We start from the raw sequence: 19,740 nt of genomic DNA on the forward strand, positions 1-19,740 counted from the left end.
ACTCCCGCCCCCGGCCCAGAGGCGGGCAGCCTGGGGAGAGGGGCAAGGGGAGGGTGGGAGGGGAGATCGGCCTCCCTGGGCCCTCTCACTGCCCACCTCCTGGTAACTCACCCTGCCGCTGGCCCCGAACCTAGTCTGCTAGAACACAGACCACAGTTGGGTCGCTGCTGTGTGTCCAGACCTGGCCTGGGCTGGTGAAGGGTGACGGTCCACGCAGGACTGTGGGCTTCACGGAATGGAAGCTGCTGCACAGCTGCCCAAGACCCACCGTGTGCTGGCCCAGTCACCCAGCTCTGGGCTGGCCCTGGCGTGCAGAGCCCCCTGTGGGGGGTCCCGTCACTGTCACTGGGCCCAGGGAGGGTCTCGGACTGTCTGACTTTGTGGGTGGGCTGAGATGTGTCTGGTGTGTTCCCGGGATACAGCGAGGGGCCGTGCCTGCCAATGAGGAGATCACCGGGGAGGATGGAGGACTTCCCGGAGGAGGGCTCCTTCTGAGCTTCATCCTTTAGAACCCGTGGTTAACCGGAGGAGCTGGGAGTCCCTGGCCTTGCTGTCCTTCCTGCTCAAGCATCCCTCCTCTTTTTCCTCCCCTCACAGTTGCACAGCCTGAAGGGACCAGGGCTGAGTGGGGTTGGGAAGGAGGGGGGACCCAGAAGGCAGAGCTACCACAGGGCGGGGCCTCGCTTCTGCTGAGTGGCAGTGCAAGTCCTTCGTGTCCTGGCTGGGAGGCTAATCAGGGCATGTTGCATCCACAACTAATTATGTGCGTGTGAATCGGCTAATTACTCACCATGCCCAGCGCCCCCGCACCCCAACTCTGGCTGGCAAAGTTCACGGAGTGGTTGGAGAGGACCACGAACGTCCCCAGGCTGGGAATCCCCTACTGCCTAGCCCCCAGGTGGCCTCTGAAGGCCCGAGGAGGGTTGCCAGATGCTAAGGGCTCTCGCTCCACCTCTGTCCCAGGAGCCAGGAGTCAGAGAGCTTGGTTCTAGACCACCTTGCTCCACACGTGACCGCAGGTAGATCCCCCCTTCTCCCCTGAGGAGAGGACTGTCCTATATGAAAATGCTTGGAAATAGACAGGGCCTCGAGGTATGCTTCCTGCTGCTTCACTGGGGGTCCTCCCGGCCCCCCACAAAGCTCCTGTTTCCCATACACTCAGGCCTGGGAGTAAAGAACAGGATGGGTAAGACTGCCATGAGGACAGGGCCCAGAGTGGGACCAGGGTCAGGGCCCAGAGTGGGACCAGGGTCAGGGCTCAGAGTGGGACCAGGGTAGGGGTTCAGCATGGGACCAGGGTCGGGGCTCAGCATGGGACCAGAGTGTGACCAGGGTCAGGGCTCAACGTGTGAGCAGGGTCAGTCAGGGCTCAGTGTGACCAGGATAGGGGCTCAGAGTGGGACCGGGGTAGGGGTTCAGCATGGGACCAGAGCCGGGGCTCAGGGTGTGACCAGGGTCAGGCCTCAGCATGTGACCACGGTCAGGGCTCAGCGTGTGACCACGGTCAGGGTCAATGTGTGACCAGGGTCAGTGATCAGTGAGTCAGTGGCTGTGGTCAGGGATTGGTTTATGGCCATGAAGAGGGCTTTTAATGTCATGCGCTCTCTGCGGCTGGGTGAAGAAGTTCCAGAACCTGGATAGGGTTGACCTGGCAGGGGATCGTCAGTTTCAACCTCCTGAGCTAAGCCCACTCTGGGTTTCTTCAAGCTGTGGCCCCGCCCTCAGGTGGCTGTGAGATGGTCAAGGGTTTGCACAAGCTTTGGTGGAGGGTGCTGGATGTAAACTGGTAGCAAATCTCTGGAAGAGCGGCCATTGGCTTAGAGTTCTAGAATCCTGGGGTGTCTGGGCTGCAAGAAACCTTCAGAACCCTTCTGTCCCGGTACTCACGTACCCATCGGGACACTGAGGCTGCAGCGGGGCCGGTGTGACTCTGTTCATTTCAGGGCACTCAGCTGGGTGTGGGCCTGGGGCAGTGGATAGAAGCGCTGCCCTGGAATTTCAGGGGCCATGCTGACTTTGCTCCCTCCTCAAGGAGGAGCATGGGGGCAGTTAGGCACCTCTGCTTCTAGGAGGGGGAACTGTCTGGGGTCTGGATCAGGAACTGGGGCAAGGGGACACTTTTCTAAAAGGGGCAAGTAATGGAGGGAGGCAAGGAGTCCCGGAGCAGGGAGGGGGAGACGTAGGCCTGCTGAGAAGCCCCGTCTGAGGGGACACCACCTTGTGCTGGATGGCCTGGGTGGAGGGGGTCCCAGCCTTGCCCTGGGAACCCCAGGCGGGGGTCCCAAAGCAGAGGAGTGGTATGGCTGCTATCCTCCCCCATCCACAGGAGAAAGGTCGGTGGCAAAGCGGCAGCTGAAATCCTGACTCAGAGCTACCGGCACCCTTGGCGGGGCCTTGTGGCCTAATACCAGAGGACCCCTGGTGGCCACGAGCTGCTAGTGCAGGGAGGAGATGGAAGCGAGGGCAGCGGGCAGAGAGGATCTGGGCTAGGAAAGGCGGGAGGCGCAGATGGGGCAGCGCCTCACCCCCACCCCGCCGGGGGCACCACCTCCATCTCTTCCCCCAGTTCAAAGACTTTGGGAAGAAGGTCCTTTCCCCGGGAGGGAGGGGGAGGAATAAGGCTGGCCTGGAGGTTGACTGGGAAAGGGGCCTCCCCTGCCCTCCCAATTGCCTTGGGATCTGTGTCTCCCTAGCTCTTCCGACCAGCCCCTCAGGACACCCCTAGAGGCTTAGGCCACAGGCTGGCCTTTCGAGAGGGACTGGTTTGGACGGAGCTCCACCTGATGGGGGGAGCGACGTGCAGTGACCAGAGATGGTGCCGACTGTGGTGGCGATGTAGTGGCACTGTTTGGGGGTTATGGCAATGGTCATGGAGAGAACAGTGTGGGAGTGGCTGCTGACATTCAGGTTGAGAATGGTGACAATGATTGCGAATTAGTGTTTTATGGTGACAGTGATGACACCCTGATGGAGCCTCCTGGGAAGAAGCTGAGAAAAGCAGACAGTTGGACCAGATGCTGGGCTTGGGCAGCAAAGGCATTAGTGGACTGCTAGGATGATAAATGTGTATAGTATTGGATATTCAGGCGGACCCAAAGAAGATTTTGCATTCAGAGTGGACCACAAGTTATGAAAAAGAAGCAAGGGGCTGGGAGGCATAAACATCCTGGTAGAGAAGGACCCTGAAGTAATTTCCCTGAGGTCATTCCTCCAAGATTCTGTATTTCATTCTAGGGAGGCCCCCTATGGGTATCTGGCCAAAGGTCTCAGAAGAAGAGGGACTGTTGTCACTTTAAGATGGGAGATGAAGCAGCTAAAGGGGCCATCTCCATCAGCTTATGGAAAAGAAAATCTACATATGTGACTGGGATGTCCTCACTGTCACCAAGTCAAAGGAGGATGCATGGAGGATGTGAATGTGGATGGAATGGCTGAGGACAGCTCCACAGGGTAAATGGTGGTCTGGACCTCACTTTCAAACCCTTGGCTCTTCTCCCAAGCCCCTCCCTCAGCATCTCTCAGAACAGAGTACCCCTGAGGGGACTCGACAAATCCAACCTGGGCAGTTCAAACTGGCCCTTCCCACGTCCGCCAACCTCTGACCCTCTTGGATGGGGTCCAGAGTCTGTGCCTCTGACTCTGTCTCTTGCCCATCACTCATTCCATCTTCCCTCCAACCCGCCCACCCACTCTCATCCACCTATCCATGCATCATCCTTCCAACTGCACGGCCCACCCCATCTCTTCAGCCCTCCACTCATGTGCCGTCCATCCATTTATGCACCCACCTATCCTGCCCATCCTCAGCCGCCTCTTTCCTCCATCCATCCACCCACCTCCACCCTTCCATCTACCGTCCCACCCATCTCTCTAGGCATCTGTCCATCCACCCAGCCGCCGGAGCACCTCCTCAATCTACACCCACTTACCTCATCCACCCTTCCACGCACCCCATCCTCTCATGGACCTTTGTGCGTTGTTCACGCACAACCCCGTATAACTTCCTTCCCGCCATCCATCTGCCCTCTGTCTATCCATGCATCCCCCTGTCCACCTATCCACCCATCCATTTATCCAGCCGGCCAGCGGCAGCCACTCCTCGGCTCCCGGAAGAGGCAGAGGGCTGAGACCCAACTCTTGGTTTTCCTGCTGCATGGGGCAGGAGCTGGGCTTTCCTCGGTGTGCGCGCTTGTGTGCGTTTTACCCGTGCCCCCAACCCCGTTATCTCTCTCCCCTCCCCCACACCCCGCCCCCCGCTCGCGCTCCCCTCTAATGTGTGATCTGGAAGCTCTATAAAGCCTGATGTAATCCGTAATGCAGTCTCTGGCTCCCGATTCGGGATCCAGTTTCAGAGAGGGAGAGATTGGGGAGCGCCGGCAGCCCGGTGGGGGGAAGCAGCTCGCCTCTCTCCTCCTCCTTCTCGCCGTCCTCGGCCTCCTCCTCCTCCTCCCCGCGCCGCCCCGCCCCCGGCTCGGCTCGGCTCGGCTCGCCCCCCCCCCCCTCAGGAAGGGGAAAAAAGGCGAGAGGAGCGGGGCAGGCGAGAGGAGCGGAGCGGCGGCGGCGGCCGGAGAGGGAGCGGCGGGCGCAGGCGGCGGCGGGCGCGGCGTTGGCGGCGGCCCCGGCTGAGCGAGCGTGGAGCCGGCGAGCCGGGAGCACAGGCGGCCGCGCCGCGTCCTGGCCGGGCCCGGGCCCGCGCGCTCCGCATCGCCTGCAGCCCGGGCATCCGAACCTCCCCGGCGCCCGGGGGGCGCCGGCAGGCGGGGGGAGGGGAGGGGGCCTGCGCGCGCCGGCGGGTGCGCTCCCGGGGACGTCGCTGCTAGGCCTGGAGCGGGCCGGGGGCGACGGAGGCAGGAGGACCCCGCCGTCCGCCCGGACGCCCGGCTCGGCCGCCGGCGACGCGCGGCGCTCCTGGGTATTTGCAACTCGCCGGATCAAGTCTTCGCCAGCGGGGCCGCTGCTGCCGGGAAGGTAAGGAAGGCTCCGGCGGGCGGCTGGGGGCTGGGGGCGCGGCGAGACGGGGTGCAGCGAGGGTGGGAGGGAGCCGGGGGAGGGGCGGACGCCCGGACTTCTTAACTTCGCCGTTTGGAGCTTCGCAGCTCCGAGGTTTGCGCTCGGAGCACGGGAGTTTGGACCCCCCCCCCCCCCCGCCCCCTGCCTCCTCCAGCGGCCGCGACGGAATCTGGCAGGTCTCCGCGCGCCCGCACTGGGAGGCTGAGGAGGGGGCGACCTGGACGTGGGAGAGGCTCCTCGGCGCTGCTCACCTGCCCCCAGTCCACACACACGCAGCCTGGCCGGGGTGGCAGGCCAGGCTGGGGAAGACACCCCCTCCCCGTCACAGGCACAGACCCAGGGCAGGCTGGGGAAGGCGTTCCCGTTGTGTCCTCACCACATACGGACGCTGGCAGGGGCCTCAGGGAGCCCCAGATGTCCCCACAGCCACACGCAGACCCAGGTAGGTTCAGGAGGGACACCCCAGTGTGTCCCCCTTCCCCTCATCATAGCCAGAGCCCCTACAGACATTGTAGGGGCCCGAGATGTCCTCCCCCACGCACAGTGCCTCCCTCGAAGCCTCACGGTAGACCCGGCACTGGCGGTGGACACTCCCCGGAGGTTCTCTTATCCCCAGATCGGGCGGAGGGCTACCCTAGCGCCCGTCCGCCCCCCTCCACACACACGAAAGCCCTGATTCGTTCCGTTCTCGGCTTCTTTTCCGCTCGCTCGCACAGGCCGCGCGGATAAGCCGCTCCGAACTTTGGGTCGGCCCTGTGCCCTCTCCGCGGGAAGCGGGGAGGCCAGGCGCCGGGCACTCCTCGGTCCCCATTCCCAGCGGGCGGAGGCCGCCGGCCCTCCGCGGCCGCCGCGCTCGCTTGGAGCCGCGCGGAGCTGCCTCGAGGAATGAGCCTGGCCCCCGCCCCCTCCCGGGCAGGCTGGGGCTCTGGGCCCGGCCGGGTGCCCTCTCCCACTAGTCTCCGCGGCCCCCTGGACAGGGCAGAACGCGTCTCGGGCCTGTCTCGGGAGGGGGCGGCGGAGCTGAAAATCGCCGCGAAGCAAGGTGGCCAGGGAGGCTCGTCAGAGGATGCGGCTCCCAGCCCCAGTACCTCTGCCGGGCCGCGGCGGCTCCTGCTGGGGTCACTTCCCAGGCAGCCTAGAGAGAGCGCCCGTTCAGGCACCCAAACCCCCGGCCCGCTGGGCACCTTACCCTCCCCACTTTTATTTTCGGCTTCCAAGTTTCTTGGAGCGCAGGGAGGCAGGATGGGACCGGACGAGTCCTAACCCGCCCCTCCTTCAGCACCCATTCCCTCCGCGCGCTCCCCAACACGTCCCCTTCCCCCGGGTCTGGGTCGAGGATTCCTTAGCGGCAACTACCGAGGAGTTGAAAGGTGTGCAGGTGTGTGGGTGGGCAGGGGGCGCGCACCCACGCCCCAGAGGAGCGGATTGGCAAACGTGTTGGGGAGGGAGCCGGGAGGTCTGCGCTCCCAACCCACCTCGGGACCTACGGGGACCCCCAGTGCCTTCCGCCACTACACAGACACACGCCCCCTACGAGCAGCGGCCGCGCGGGCGGGGTGGAGAGGGCAAACGGGAGGCTGGGGTCCCTTTTCACATCCGGAGGTGGCATACGGTGTATCTGGGGTCTGAGGAGGCGGCCAGAGCGTCTCCTAGAACCCGAAGCCTTCCATTTCTTGGCGACCCCCGCCGCCGCGGAGGCAGCGAGGGAGGTCGAGGGAGAGAGCCGCTCCCTCACCACCGCAGGCGGCAGCGAAACTCTGCGTCCGGACGCCCGGGTGCCGCCGGGTCCTGCTTTGAGTACCCGAGCAAGGTCAAGCAGGCGAAGGAGGGGGCGGGGGCTCCTGGGCGCGCCCCCGCCCGTGCAGAGTCGGGGCCTTGGGAGGGGGTGTGGGCCGCCCACCGAGTCAGCCCCGAGAGCCCGCTGCCCGCGCCCGGTCCCCGGAGGCGAACGCTGCGCGCGTTCCGGGATCCCGGAGCGCCCCGCGCCCGGCCCGGCGCCCTTCCTCCCGGCTAGCTTGCTGGCGCTCGGCGCTGCTTTCAGACTTGTTGCTCCAGGATGCGGGGGGCAGGGGCGGGGCCGGCCTGGGATCACCGGAGCCCGGGCGGCGGGGGGCCGAGCGCGAGGCCGGCGGGAATGCGCCAGGGCGGCGCGCGGCTCCGCGGGCGGGCGCGGCGCGGAGGCTCGAGCAGGGAGTTTGCCGCCTCCGATCCCGGAGAAGGGCGCTTGTCCCCGCAACACTCCCGCGCGGGGGCGGAAAAGACGATTCGTCGCCCTCGGCATAACGCCGGTCTCCTCCAGACCCTGGGCCGGGAGGGGACGCAGCCAAGTTGTCGAGCCCTCCCTTGTCCGCAGGCTCCGGCCCCTCTCGGACCTCTGTGGCCGCGTCCGTGAAATGGGGGCGAGGGTGGGGGTCTCGGAGCCCTTCGGCTCAGGCCCTCGGCGCTCGTCCCGATGTCCAGCGTGCTGGGCCCGCAGCGTGCTGGGTCTGCGGCGTCCCGACCGGCCGGGTCCGGAGCCAGCTGGGCGCCTGCGGACGCGCGGCCTCGGGGACGGGCACGAGGCGGACCCGGCAAAGCCAGACGAGCAGCGGGGCGCGAGCAACCTCCGGTGGAGTCCTCGCCCCCTAGCCGGCCCGCCCGGTCCGGCCCCGCCTCCGGAACGAGTCCTGGGGCCCAAGCCCGCCCCCTGGGGACGCCTCCAGCTCAGGCAGGGGCGGCGGGCGCCGGGCTGCGGTGGCGGTGGCGGAGGGCGGCGCGCTGTCGCGTTCGGCCGAGAGAGGGCGCCCGCGCCGCCGGCCGCCTGCCCGCCCCTTCCGTCTCTTCCGTGGCCCAGGCGCCCGCCCCATCCTGGGCAGCCCTGGCCGCCCCCGCCCTCTCGCCGGTGCCGCTGGTCCCTCACTCCCGCGTCTGGGCGGGAGCGCTGTGACCTGTGTCTCTCCACGCTCGCCTGGCCCCCGGACCTCCGTGCCCTGTGCACGGGCGTGAGGAGCATGTTTGTGTTCATGTGTGCTACGCGTGCAGGTGTGTGTCCGGCCGGCAGGCTGGCGGCATGTGTGGGCAGGCATGCAAACTGCCACATGTGTGTGTGGCGCGGAGCAGGTCTGTGTGAATGTGCGCCCTGGATGGCAGTATTTAACCGCACCACATTTTACCTGTGGCAGGTCCTGTAACTGGCTGTGTGCAAGAGGTGGACCCCTGGGAGTAAAGCTCTAACCCCGCCCCCCAAACCTCAAACCTGGAGGGTTTTGTTAACTCTATCCGAGCCAGCAAACCCACACTATCCCATTGTCCTCTGGAACCCTCTGGCCTCCAGCCTCAATGGCTGCAGCTGCGCCATCGGTCAGAGCTGTGATTTCTGTGTAAACACACACGGCCCGGATACCCTTGTGCACAGCTTGCACGCACACACGTACTAAACATGTGGGTGCCCACGTGTACACACTCGCACTAGTGGTGCAGCCCGGACGAGGCAGAGGGCATGCCCCCCACCCGGTGTGAAGGCTGGTGGGAATACGGGAGGAAGGAGACCCTGCTCGGCTCAGTGAATGGACCCTGGGGGTGGAAGACAGCAGCCTGCAGGAGCCCAGAGGTGGGGCTCCCCGAGAGCCCTCCACGGGGAAGTGGCAGCTAAGCTGGGAGAAGAGCGGTGGAGGTGGTGACGATGAGGAGGGTCTCAGTATGGGACCAGCCATGCAAAGGCCCTGTGGCAGGTGTGAGGCGTAGACAGGAGCTGGAAAAGAGGTGAATGGCAGGACCAGGGCTTCAGAGGGAGCGGGGCCAGACCGCAGATCCCTGTAGGCCTCGGCCTATGTCCTAGGAGTGGTGGGGGCCACGGGGGGGTGTAAACAGAGGTGATGACTTGGCCTGATGGACACTCCAAAGATAGCGGGTGCTCCTAGGGGCAGCGAGGTTGCGTGGGGCTGCCCCGCCCACAACTGCACTGGACTCCAGACTTCACTTGTCACCACAGAACGGCCATCACCCTGATACCACCCAAGAGCCCCATCAGCGTGCACAGACCCGCAACGCAGCCCAGAATGCGAGCGTGCGCTACCCTGGAATCTGGGCCCCGAGGTGGACATTCATGTCCGGGGACATGGTGTCACCCCGAGGACCCTGGGGCCGCAGGGCACCGGGAGAGCCCCACTTCCCACCCACTGCCCATTTACAGTTGTTGGAAAAGTAAGGCCAGAGAGGGGAAGAGCTTCCCATTGGAACTTTGATTCCAGGCCTTTGCCTCGGCGCAGCTGCAGGCGACAGAGGCACAAGGCCCTCCCCCTGCAGGGCGGGGCTTCGCAGGGAGACCCCAGGACCTGTGGCCTCAGCTGAGTGTAAGCCCCTGGGTTCAGATCTCTTAGGGAGCCGTCCCTGCGTCCCAGTGTCCTCCTGGCTCCCAGGGTAGGGGAGGACAGGCGCTGCCCGGAAAAGCACACAGCAGGCGGGAGGGTGCCGCCCTGGGGGGGCGGGGCTGCCAGTGCAGGTCTCAGGGAGGGCCCAGTTGTCCCAGAGGGATGCGAGTGCCTTCAGAACAGAGAGAGCGCTGTCCCTGCTCCCCGCCAGAGCCCTGACCGGCTGGGTCCCAGCGCGCAGGGGCGCCTCCGGAAAGCCTTCCACTCACACGCGTGCACACCTGCACACGTTCACCCCATACACGGTGACCCTCCCCGCTGCCGCGCACACGCTCCCTCACGCACTGCACACGCATGTGCATAGGCCCCCCCGCGCGCGCACACTGGCCCCTCCGCAGTCCTGTCCCGGTCTCGGGGTCCACCTCCCCGGCGCTCACCGTGGGCCGCAGGTTGGCTTGCCCTTTCTCCTCCGGGCCCACCCTCTGCCACCCTCGCTCACCTCGGCCATCCTGGAGAGAGGGGAGAGGGTGCCCCGTGGGTCTCGGGGAGGCCCAGGTCCGGAGCCTTGATACCTCTGGGCACCAGGTACCAAGGTACGTCTTGGGACGGCCAGTCCTGCCACAGCTGCTGGCACCATTAGGGTGGGTACAGGGGACGTCGGGAGCCAGGAGACCTGGGTTTCCTGAAGCACGTCCAGGCGAAGCACCCCCTTCCTCTGTTGTCACCCCCCTCTCCCCACTCCATGCTGTCAGGACCTCTGCGGCCCCACCTGGCCAGGCCTATCCGGGACGTCCCTGGGACCTCAGTGTTGTCTGCCGGCCGCCAGGGCCCTTCCTGACCGCCTCTTCCGATCTTGTCACCGTCCTCACACCCTCCCCACGTGGCCTTGGACAGGTGACCTTGGATGAGCCCCTCTTCCTGGGAACCTCAGGAACGGATCCTGGCGTGGGGTGTGGGTGGGCATCACTTGTAGGCCAGCCACTGAACAGGTGTGGAAGGTGTGTCTCCCTCTCCGGGAGCAGGGGCTTAATCTGGGTACCGAGCAGGGGGACACAGAGGGGAGAGGGCAGTGACGTATGTCACACCCAGAATTTCAGGAGCCTCCCAGAGTTCCCCGCTCCGGGGGGATGCCGCAGTTGATGGGGCAGACGCTCTCACTGTCCCCGCCTGGGACTCTCCAGAGAGCGTGTCTGTGTGCACGCAAGGGCATCGTGTGCGTGTGTATGCAGCCGTGTGTGTGCATGCCCGGGGCGCAGGACGCAGTGGGAGCTCAGAGCGGGAGGGGTCCGGCAGGCTCAGGTAAGGCTTCTAGGGCAGCCACCTGGCCCGTGTCCTGAAGGACAGGTGGGTGTCTGCTGGGCAGGGGCCAGGGCAGCGGGGGCAGCCCGGGAGCTTGAGGGCACGGGGTGTCTTCAAGGCCTACAGGTGGTTTGGGGTAACAGGCTCCTGGGCAAGAAAAGGTGTGATGAGGGTGAGGGTGTGTACGGGGAGGCCTGGAGCAGAGCCAGAGGGCCCTCCCTCCACCCCCCAGCAGTGGACCTTCCGGGGCACCTTTCTTTTTCCTCCTGGGGAGCTCTGCCTGGCCTCCGGCCAGATCCCCCTGGCAGCCCCTGTGCCCAGGCAGGTAGGTAGGCAGGGGAAGGAGGCCTCCCTGCCGGCAGCCCAGCCCCACCCAGGCGGCCCCTTCCCGCCCCGCGGGGATACCTCACTGGCAAGCTCCCACCTTTCTGCTGTGAGTGGAACATGGCCGGGGCCTCCTTGGGGAAGGCCTGGGATGTGCCACACGTCAGTCAGGAGGGCTGGGGGCAGGATCTCCTAGCAGAGCCCCCAGCTCTGCTCAGGAACGGAGGCTCTGCCTGGCGGCCTGACCTGCCACAGCCCAGGAGGGCGGCCCCTGTTGGGCGGTCAGGTGCCCCCGGGGGGCCTCCCCTGCGTGCTCTCCCAGCCCCACCCGGCCGCCGGCTCCGAGCCGCGGATGCCCACGCGCCCCTCCCCCAGTGCAGCCTTCCCCAGGACACACAGGCGGGCACTGTTCAGAGTGCCGGGCGGGACAACAGAGCGCCTTTTGTGGCTGGTGTCGGGGGATGCCATTGGCGGCCTGGGGTGGGTGGGGAGGGATGGAGGCAGGGCCTGGGTCAGGTCTGTGTGTTGGACAGTTGCGGTGGGGTGGTGCGGGGGGGGATCCCACGGACTGAGGTGAGGCTGGAGACTTCTGGAGGCTGATGGGTGGGCATCCAGCCCACGCCCCTGTGTGGCAGCGATCCCGAGGCGCCCAGGGCTTCTGATCGAGGCCAGGGGCTGGATGGTCCCCCGTGCGCAGATACGTCTGGGACGGTGGTGGGAGGAGGGCGCGTCACCCCTTAGCGGGCTGCGACCCTGCCAGCTGTGAAGTGGGGCCGCTGCTGCTCCTGCCTCCTGGGGTCCCGTGTGCAGTCAGCGCTCAGTAACCAGCCACCGTCTCCCTCTCTCGTCGCCGTGACTCCAGATCCCCGTCCTCCGCCTGCCGTGGCCGGCTCTCTGGAGTCCCCCACCCCTCACCCCGAGGCCACCCTGCAGGCTCTGAGAGGCCGCGTGGTAGGTTCGGGGCAGAGGCTGGCCAAAGGGATGGGGGCCAGACACCAGGAGGGTTTCCCTGCAGCAGGGCAGTTTGGCCCTGAGAAGGTGATGGGAGAGGCGGGGGGCCTGAGGGGGCTTGGGTGCTAATTGGCCACCGTCCTTGGTACCCCAAGATGGGCAGGGGGCGATGGACGCCGCAATGACCCAGGTTGGGATATGGGAACACAAGGACCAGACAGGGGGCCTGCAGCCCCAGGGAGACAGTCCCCCCGTGAGCACCTCTGGAGAAGAGCGACCCGCAGCCTCGCTGGACCCCGGCACCGAGGCCAGGAGCCTCCTCCAGGCCCCTCACCTGTGGTCCCAGGCTTGTAGAGTTTGACCCCCAGCGGAGGCCTGGGCGCTGGGTGTGGCTGAGGGGAGCAGGCGTGAGCCAGCCCGGGGGAACCACAGCCCCAGTCACCTGCACCCAGCGTGGAGCCGGCCTTCTGCCGGCCTGGCCCTTCTCTGAGGCCCTGCCTTGGCCTCCGTGAGGCTCCGTCCTGGCCATGGGCTCCCCCTCCAGGCAAGCACTCCTCTCCCAGCCCCAGTCCCTGTCCCACTGCCCTGCACATCCCATGATTAAACGCTGAGCCCTCCTCCTGCTGGGAGCCTTGTACAAGCGTGCTACTACACGGGTGCGTGTGTGCAGACACAGTGCAGGCACGCACACACATGTGCGCACACAGAGACATAGGTGTTTGCACACGCACGTACGGGCACATGTCTACTCCCCCCAGCTCAGTGAGGGTCCCCACCGCCCATGGCCCACGTGCTCAGGCTAGAAGCCTGGTCACCTCCATGACCCTGTTTGTCCTCTGACCACCCTCCCAGCCCAGACACCACACAAGCCTCCCCCCGGCTCTCCCTGCCTGTGCCCCCTCCCCCGTCAGAGGAATCCCCCCAGTGAGGATGGATGCTGTCCCCCTCATCCCGGGACCCTTCCCCAGCATTGCCCCCTCCAGGACACTACCCCTGGGTGCCAGGCGGGGTCAGGGGCTCCCCTGCACGCCCCACCCCATCTCAGCTCTGCTTGCCCGGGCCTGGGATGGATTCAACTGGTCGGCCTCCACCACGGCTGTGTGACCTGGGGCCTGACGCGGGCGTCCCCCGGACTAAGGCTGGAGGGGACCTCTGAGCCATTTATCCAGGGCCTTGTTGGAGCGTTTCAGGCAGGCAGTTAATGGGGATGGAGAGGCCTCAGCCTCTGGAAAGCATCTGTGGGTCTGTTGGGGGCGGGGCAGAGGGCAGGGTGTGGGGTGCGGGCAGGTGGAGGGTGAGTGACCGCTGGCAGGCACGGGAGCTGTCCGTGCTGACGGCCTGGGCCTCCTGCCCAGCTCTGCCCCGAGACCAGCCAGAAGAGGCAGGGCCAGGCCAGTTCTGTGGCACTCAGATTCAGAGCTGGGACAGCGTTCTGGCCAGCAGAGCCCTTCCTAAGGCCCAGGGTGTGGAGCTGTTCAAGGTGTAGAGGAGGCCTGGCCCCCTGGTGGTCCTAGTGGTCCGCCCTGTGGACCCCTGTGCGAAAACCCCATGGGTGGGCCCTTCTAGGCCATCTCCTGGCCCCAGGAGCCTGTTGAAGGCTCATACCAGAGCCTCAGTCCCGGGTGTGTGGCGTCCTGAGCTGCCACTTATCCCCTGTCCCCATGGGCGCCTCCCGCCTCCCCAGGGTCCAGGCCAGCAACGTCGCCTCCACATCGCAGCGCCCAGCCGGGGCCGGGGCCGGGGCCGCTCTCTTCTGCGTCCTGCGCATCCTTGCCCTGCCTCCTTCCTCACCCCCCAGGCCAAGCCCCGTGTTGCCGCCCTTCTACGGGGCAGTTCTGAACGGGGCGCTGCCCTGCATCTCATCCTCGCTTCTCCCTCTCGCCCGCTGTGCGGGACCCTGGGCTGGGCCTCGCTCCCCTGACAGGCCCTCAAGGAGCGGAGTGAGCTGGCGTGGATGAGGGCCAGCCGGCAGGGATGCTAGGAGGGCCCCGGCTCGGCCCGGCTCCCACAGGCCCTGGGACAGGGGCAGGATCAGGGCCGGTTCTGCAGGGCCTAGGGCAGTGCCAGCTCTCAGAGGGCAGGGGCTTTGTGCGGCAGACCTGGGCCCGGATCCTGCCTCAGGCGCCCAGCACCAGCAAGCCCCCACCAAGGTTGTTCGTCTGTGGCCCCCATGTGCCCGTCCGCGCAGGGGCCCCAGGATTGCTCCTGCGGAGACAGAGTGCCCCGCGCAGGATCGAGCCCAACGCTGGTCCCCTCCCCGCCACGAGCCCTGCTTCTCCTGTGCTTTCCCTCCACGCTGGGCCTGGCTGGGACGCCCCTCCAGGCCTGCGAGCCCACAGGGTGGTGGAGGCAGCTGTGCAGCCTTGAGGCTGAGTGTCTGAGACACCTGAGGCCGGGTGTGTGCGCCAGGCTGTACCCACATTCCACACGGGAGGGCTGTGGCATGGGCCGCCAGGGGCTGGGGTGGGGAGGGGAGAATGTGGGCCCGGCCTGGGCCATCTCAGGACCGGGCAGGCCCCTCTGGGGGAAGGTGCCGTGTTTTGGGGTGGCCTTGACCCCAGGTCAAGGGGGATGAGTCAGAAGGAGTCGGCTGTCACGTGGCGGGGGTCAGGGTGGTGTTGGGGAAACGCCCGACTGTGATCAGAGTTTCTGCTGGGCTTTGCCGACTTCCACCTGGGATTCTCCGGGGCATCGGAGAGGGTTTGTCCCGGGGCTGGGGCCCCAGCTGGGGGCCTGGTGGCTGCATTAGGTCCCAGCCTGGGACCAAGGGAGGGGGCGCTGCAGCCGGGGCTGGGGTTCAGGTGAGGTTTCGGATGCCGTGGCCACCCCTGCAGGCAGCCTCCTAGGTCTGGGATTGACTGTGGGGCCCTGGCCCCAGCCTCTCGGTTCCCACACATGGCAGTGGGTGGCCAGGGCAGGCGGCTCTGCTATGCTGTCGTCCGAGGCTGGCCCCCGGATGGCCTAGAGGCGCGACCGGAAGAGGGGCTTCCTGGAAGCAGGGGCCAAGTGCAGGGTCTGCATGAGGGGTCTGCAAGTCCTTTCCTCAGGGGACCTGAGCGTTGGCCACTAAAGAGCCCCACAGGGCCGCCCCTGGTGATCCGGAGCCCCTGCCGCGGGTGCCTGCTGCCCCATCTCTGGGTAAACCTGCAGGTCCAGCACTGACCTCATGCTGGTGGAGTGAGGCTGGGAAGTGAGAGCCTCGGCCGAGTCCACACTGCCATGAGTGGGGCAGCCCGTGTCCAGCCATCCTGGCCAGCCCGAGGCCGCCCACGCCCAGCTCCCTGCTCTGCCTACAAGGCCTGCCAGGAAGGACGCCAGGAGGGGACTGCAGAGCAGTGACCGACCTTGTGTCGCCGGCCAGCTGGGCCCAGGCGGCAAGAAGCAGCGGGTCCCTGTGGGCAGGCGGCTGGCGTGTGCACGGTCGGCGGAGCCGAGGCGCCGGCGCCAGGCCAGGCGGGCTGCGGGGGGGCTGCCGTGGCTCCCCCTCCTTTGCCCACATGCTCAGCTGCTGCTGCCCGGACGACGCCCAGCAGGGGCTCTGGGGAGGGAGGGTGGGGAAGCTGAGGTTTAGGCAGAAGGAACTTTGCAGGGTCCACGTGGAGGCGCGTCAGGATGGGCACGTTGGCTCCCTGGGCCCAGGACGGCTCTGCGGTGTCCCTGCTGACCTGTGAGCCGGCGGCACGCGGCCAGTGCCCGCTCCTGGTGCAGTGCAGGTGACCCCAGGGCCACAAGGTTGGGGTCAGTCGGGGGTGTTCAAGTGTGGGTACTGCCGCCCCCTGCCTGTGAGCCCGTCTGAGCCTCGATTTCCTCATCGTGAGATGGGAGGCAGGGAGCAGCCTGGCTAAGTGGGGAGGGGCAGGCCTGAGCCGGGTCCCGGTGGCGGCAGGTGACTCCGGGGCGGGGAGAGGGAGGGTCCCTGGCAGGAACATGGCTGGTAGGCCAAAGGGGGCACCTGAGTGGCTGTGTGAGCAGGAAGGGGGGGCAATAGGAGGTGGGTGGATGTCACAGTCACAGCCAGAGACCCAGAGACGGGGCACCAATCCTACCCTCACCCCCCAAAAACTGGTCACTCCTGCTGTGACGAAACAGAAGTGGGAGGGGTCTCTGCAGCTGTACCGGGCAAGGCCCAGAGGGGCGGGGCTGCAGGGAAGCTGGGCAACGGCTGGAATGACCTGTCTCCTCTACTCCCTTGCCCTGCTTCCCCTCTGGCTGGGTTTGCAGATTCTTCCCTGAAAGAGAGCTGGAGAGGGGTACGGCCTGAGAGGCCACAGAGGCCCAGGGGCAGAATGGCCTCCGTGGCCACCCCAGGGCAGGCGGTCGGGCCCAGAGCCCGTGTAGCCACGCCAGGCTGCCCAGCCAGACGGGCACAGCCGAGGCCCCTGTGGCCTGCGGCCCTGGCCGGGGCGGCCCACCGCTTCCAGCTCAGGCGTGGTGGGGGAGGAGGGGCCCCGGCCCCTGGCTCCTGCCCCTGCAGGTGGACATGCTGGCAGGTGGCAGACAAACAGGTGGGCAGAGCAGATGCCTGAGAGCGAGGCCAGGGCCTGTGTCGGGGGCCCAGAGCCCGGGGCGGGCACTGCCCCCAGCGTGCCAAGTCCCAGCCTCCCCCGGGGGCTCACGCGAACCCTCTCTGCTCTTTCTCTTGCAGCTGCTGCTGGCGGCCACAGGCAGGCACTGGGGCCCCGGACGTTAGGAGCCGCCCCTGCCCACTCAGTCACCTGAAGCCGTCTCCTCCTCCTGTCCTCGCTTGAAGGCCCTGCCCCCGGCCCCGGCCCGCTCCGCTCGCTGCCGGACCCTGGCATGTCAAGGCCTGGCTCGCGCCTGCCTGCCCAGCCGGCGGAACCCTGGCGGCCCCGCGAGCTAGGATGAGGGGCCAGGCCGCCGCCCCGGGCGCCCTCTGGATCCTCGGGCCACTGCTGCTGCTGCTGGGGCACCAGGCGGGCACGGCCGCGGGGACAGACGCAGGGCCCGGGGCCGAGTCGTGCGCCACGCTGGTGCAGGGCAAGTTCTTCGGGTACTTCTCGGCAGCCGCCGTGTTCCCGGCCAACGCCTCGCGCTGCTCCTGGACCCTGCGCAACCCGGACCCGCGCCGCTACACGCTCTACGTGAAGGTGGCCAAGGCGCCCTCCTGCAGCGGCCCCACCCGCGTCCGCACCTACCAGTTCGACTCCTTCCTGGAGTCCACACGCACCTACCTGGGCGTGGAGAGCTTCGACGAGGTGCTGAGGCTCTGCGACCCCTCGGCACCCCTGGCCTTCCTGCAGGCCAGCAAGCAGTTTCTACAGATGCAGCGGCAGCGGCCGCCCCAGGACGACGGCCCCGCGCCCCAGGACGGGCCCCCCGGTCCCAGCGACGACTTCTCCGTGGAGTACCTGGTCGTGGGCAACCGCAACCCCAGCCGGGCCGCCTGCCAGATGCTGTGCCGCTGGCTGGACGCCTGTCTGGCTGGCAGCCGCAGCTCACACCCCTGTGGCATCATGCAGACCCCCTGTGCCTGCCCGGGCGGGGACAGCGGCGACCCTGCCTCCGGCTCCCTGGTGCCTCGCGGGGATGTCTGCCTGAGGGACGGCATGGCTGGTGGCCCCGAGAACTGTCTCACCAGCCTGACCCAGGACCGGGGCGGGGAGGGCGCTCCAGGTGAGTGACGGCTAGGAGAGGCCCTGGGGTGGCTCTCCGGGCATACGGTGGGTGGGAAGGGTCTTCTCTGCAGGGCTGCCCTGGCCACCGATCCCCCGAGCACTTCGGGGAAGCCAAGTGCAAAGAGAGAAGTTCTCTGCAGGCTCGCTGAGAATGGGCAGCCTGGGGTGCCTGCCTCTGGCCCCCAGGGTGCTGGGGTGCCTGCGTCATGGGTGGTGCTTGCTAAGTGCTCAGGGAAGGGAGGGATGGATGGAGGGAGGGAGGGAAGGAAGGAAGAGCGGGTCTGATTTCTCCCAGGATGAGGGAGTTTTAGATTCCCGGCTGGGGGGAGGATCCCTCCCGGTCCCTCCCTTTTCGCAGGCAGGACCATTCTCATGGGCCAGCAGGCTGCTGTGGCCTGTGGCCGGGGTCTGCAGGGGCCTCCTGGGACACGGGAGAAAAAGTGAGCAGAGTGGACTCGTGTGGTCAGGGAGATGCAGTGTGGGGCTTGCACGTGGTTACAGTTACCCAGCGCCTGTGAGGTGTTCTAGGCGCCGGGGACACGCAAGGGAGACAAGAAACAACAAAAACAAAACAAAACAAAAGCCCCGCTCTCGCTCTCGCTCGCTCTCGTGGAGCTGCCTTCTGGGTCTGGGCGGCGTTAAGCGGCAAAGCACAAGAAACAGGCGCGTCAGGTCGTGATGAAGACACCGCAGGGGGAGGGACCCTGGTGGCGGGGCTGCCTGTCACCTGGAGGTCAGGGGGCCATGTTCGAGGTTCTGGGAGGGGTGCGGGTGAGCCCCGTGCGGGTCAGAGGGCAGGGCAGGGCAAAGGTGGGGTTGGGCGTGTGCTCAGCTGGTCCCACCTTCTTAGCAGTTTGGGTTCCTCGGTGAGACGGCCACCTGCACAGGAGGGCGCCATCAGTGGGATGGGACACCGAGCGGGCCCCCTGGCATCGGGCAGGAGGGAGACCGTGTGTGTGCTTGGAGCGGGACGCCCAGGGTGTCTCGGGAGGCTGGGGCTGCGTCAGGGGACAGCTCTTCACCGAACGTGGAGTTTGAGACACCAGACAGCGTGCCAGGCGTCCGGGGGCCAGGCTGGGCTGGGCGTTCATGTGGGCAGGTCACCGTGAGACCAGGTGACATGGTCCAGGGCTCTTGGTGTCTCCGGAGCCAGTAAGGCCGATGGATTCCTCCGAGTGACGTCTGTAAAGGCATCAAAGAAGCTACGTGGGGTTACAGAGGAAACCAGCTATCCTGGAACATGGTTCTATTCATGGGCCCCGGGCCGTGGATCCCAGATTAGAAACCTCCGTGGAGCAGTGAGCATAGCTGGAGGGGATCAGGAGAGGAGGGAAGAGGCGGGCAGCGCCCCGGGAGGTGGAGGCGGTGTGGTGTCCAGGAAGCCGGCAGAAAAGCCCCATCTTCCATCAGTTGTGTCAGGGCCCCCAGCGATGGCGAGGGAGGCTGGGAGGGCTGACCTTCGGGCTGGGCAAGGTAGAGGTCACTGTGACCTTGGCGTGGGCAGACCCCGCAGCGTGGTGGTGGGAGTGGTCCTCACGGCATGGGGGGGAGGAGAATGGAGCAGAGATGCCGGGCCGGCCGCTAGTTTGGGAGGTGGGCGGATGCAGGAGGACCAGTGGGGCAGGGGCCTGGCCGGACATGTCGCTCAGCCACTCCCCAGTGGTCACCTGCCCCTGAGCCTCAGCGTCTTCGCTGGCAAAGTGCTGAGTGCTTTGAGGGACTCTTCAGTCACCTCAGACCTGATTGCCCTGGGGCCTGGCCCACACTGGAAACCAAAGCGCAAGAGCTGCTCTCTGTTAGCATCTCGGGGCAGTGACCGTGCCGGGTAGATACCTGGTACAGCTGGAGCCGTGTGGAGCTTGCGGGAGAAGGTCAAGGGGACGGGGCTGGTGTGATACATGTGTGGCAAGTGGCAGGAGCTTGTGGGGTTGTGACGTTGGTGCTGGAGGGAGCAGGCCCCGCTGCTGGAGTCGGGTACGGTGGTGGACAGGCCTCCTGGCCGGAGTTTGCATGCTATCATGAGAGTTGAAGGGCCATGGGGGGCTTTAAGCAGAAGGGTGACATCGCTGGGGCTGTAAATGCAGTGTCTGGCTCAGAGGGGGAATCCGGGGCAGGAACAGGGCACTGCAGGCATCCAGGAGGGAGCAGACGCTGGCCTGGGTGGGAGGAAG

At 66.5% G+C, this 19,740-nt stretch overlaps 2 protein-coding genes across 4 annotated transcripts in view; one reads left to right on the forward strand and one right to left on the reverse strand.

Moving 5' to 3' along the window:
• Window positions 1-4,290: 4,290 nt before the first annotated feature.
• On the reverse strand, window positions 4,291-8,002 carry LOC136136935 (basic proline-rich protein-like). The gene is made up of 4 exons (XM_065895159.1): window positions 6,526-8,002; window positions 5,676-6,145; window positions 5,519-5,587; window positions 4,291-4,998 (listed from the first exon to the last, which is right to left on the reverse strand). The coding sequence occupies exons 1-4, from the start codon at window positions 8,000-8,002 to the stop codon at window positions 4,291-4,293; spliced, it is 2,724 nt and encodes a 907-aa protein (XP_065751231.1).
• An 8,793-nt stretch (window positions 8,003-16,795) lies between these two features.
• The window catches only part of ADGRB1 (adhesion G protein-coupled receptor B1), a 70,991-nt gene continuing 68,046 nt past the window's right edge, over window positions 16,796-19,740 (forward strand). For all 3 annotated transcript variants that reach the window (XM_065895541.1, XM_065895540.1, XM_065895542.1), the window contains exon 1: window positions 16,796-17,567. In XM_065895541.1, coding sequence (XP_065751613.1) covers window positions 16,796-17,567 — 772 coding nt within the window. The remainder of the gene's footprint in view (window positions 17,568-19,740) is intronic.

The sequence above is a fragment of the Phocoena phocoena genome, chromosome 17, assembly GCF_963924675.1.
Source record: "Phocoena phocoena chromosome 17, mPhoPho1.1, whole genome shotgun sequence".
NCBI lineage: Eukaryota > Metazoa > Chordata > Mammalia > Artiodactyla > Phocoenidae > Phocoena > Phocoena phocoena.

Excerpts from the sequence above, each read along its gene's own strand:
- LOC136136935 (XM_065895159.1), bottom strand. The coding sequence starts at position 8,002 with ATGCTCCTCACGCCCGTGCACAGGGCACGGAGGTCCGGGGGCCAGGCG. Across the intron at positions 5,588-5,675 it reads CGGAACGAATCAGGGCTTTC|TGCCGGGTCTACCGTGAGGC; the intron begins GTGTGTGTGGAG and ends GTCCACCGCCAG. Across the intron at positions 4,999-5,518 it reads ACATCTCGGGCCCCTACAAT|CCCCCAGCCGCCCGCCGGAG; the intron begins GTCTGTAGGGGC and ends CCGCGCCCCCAG.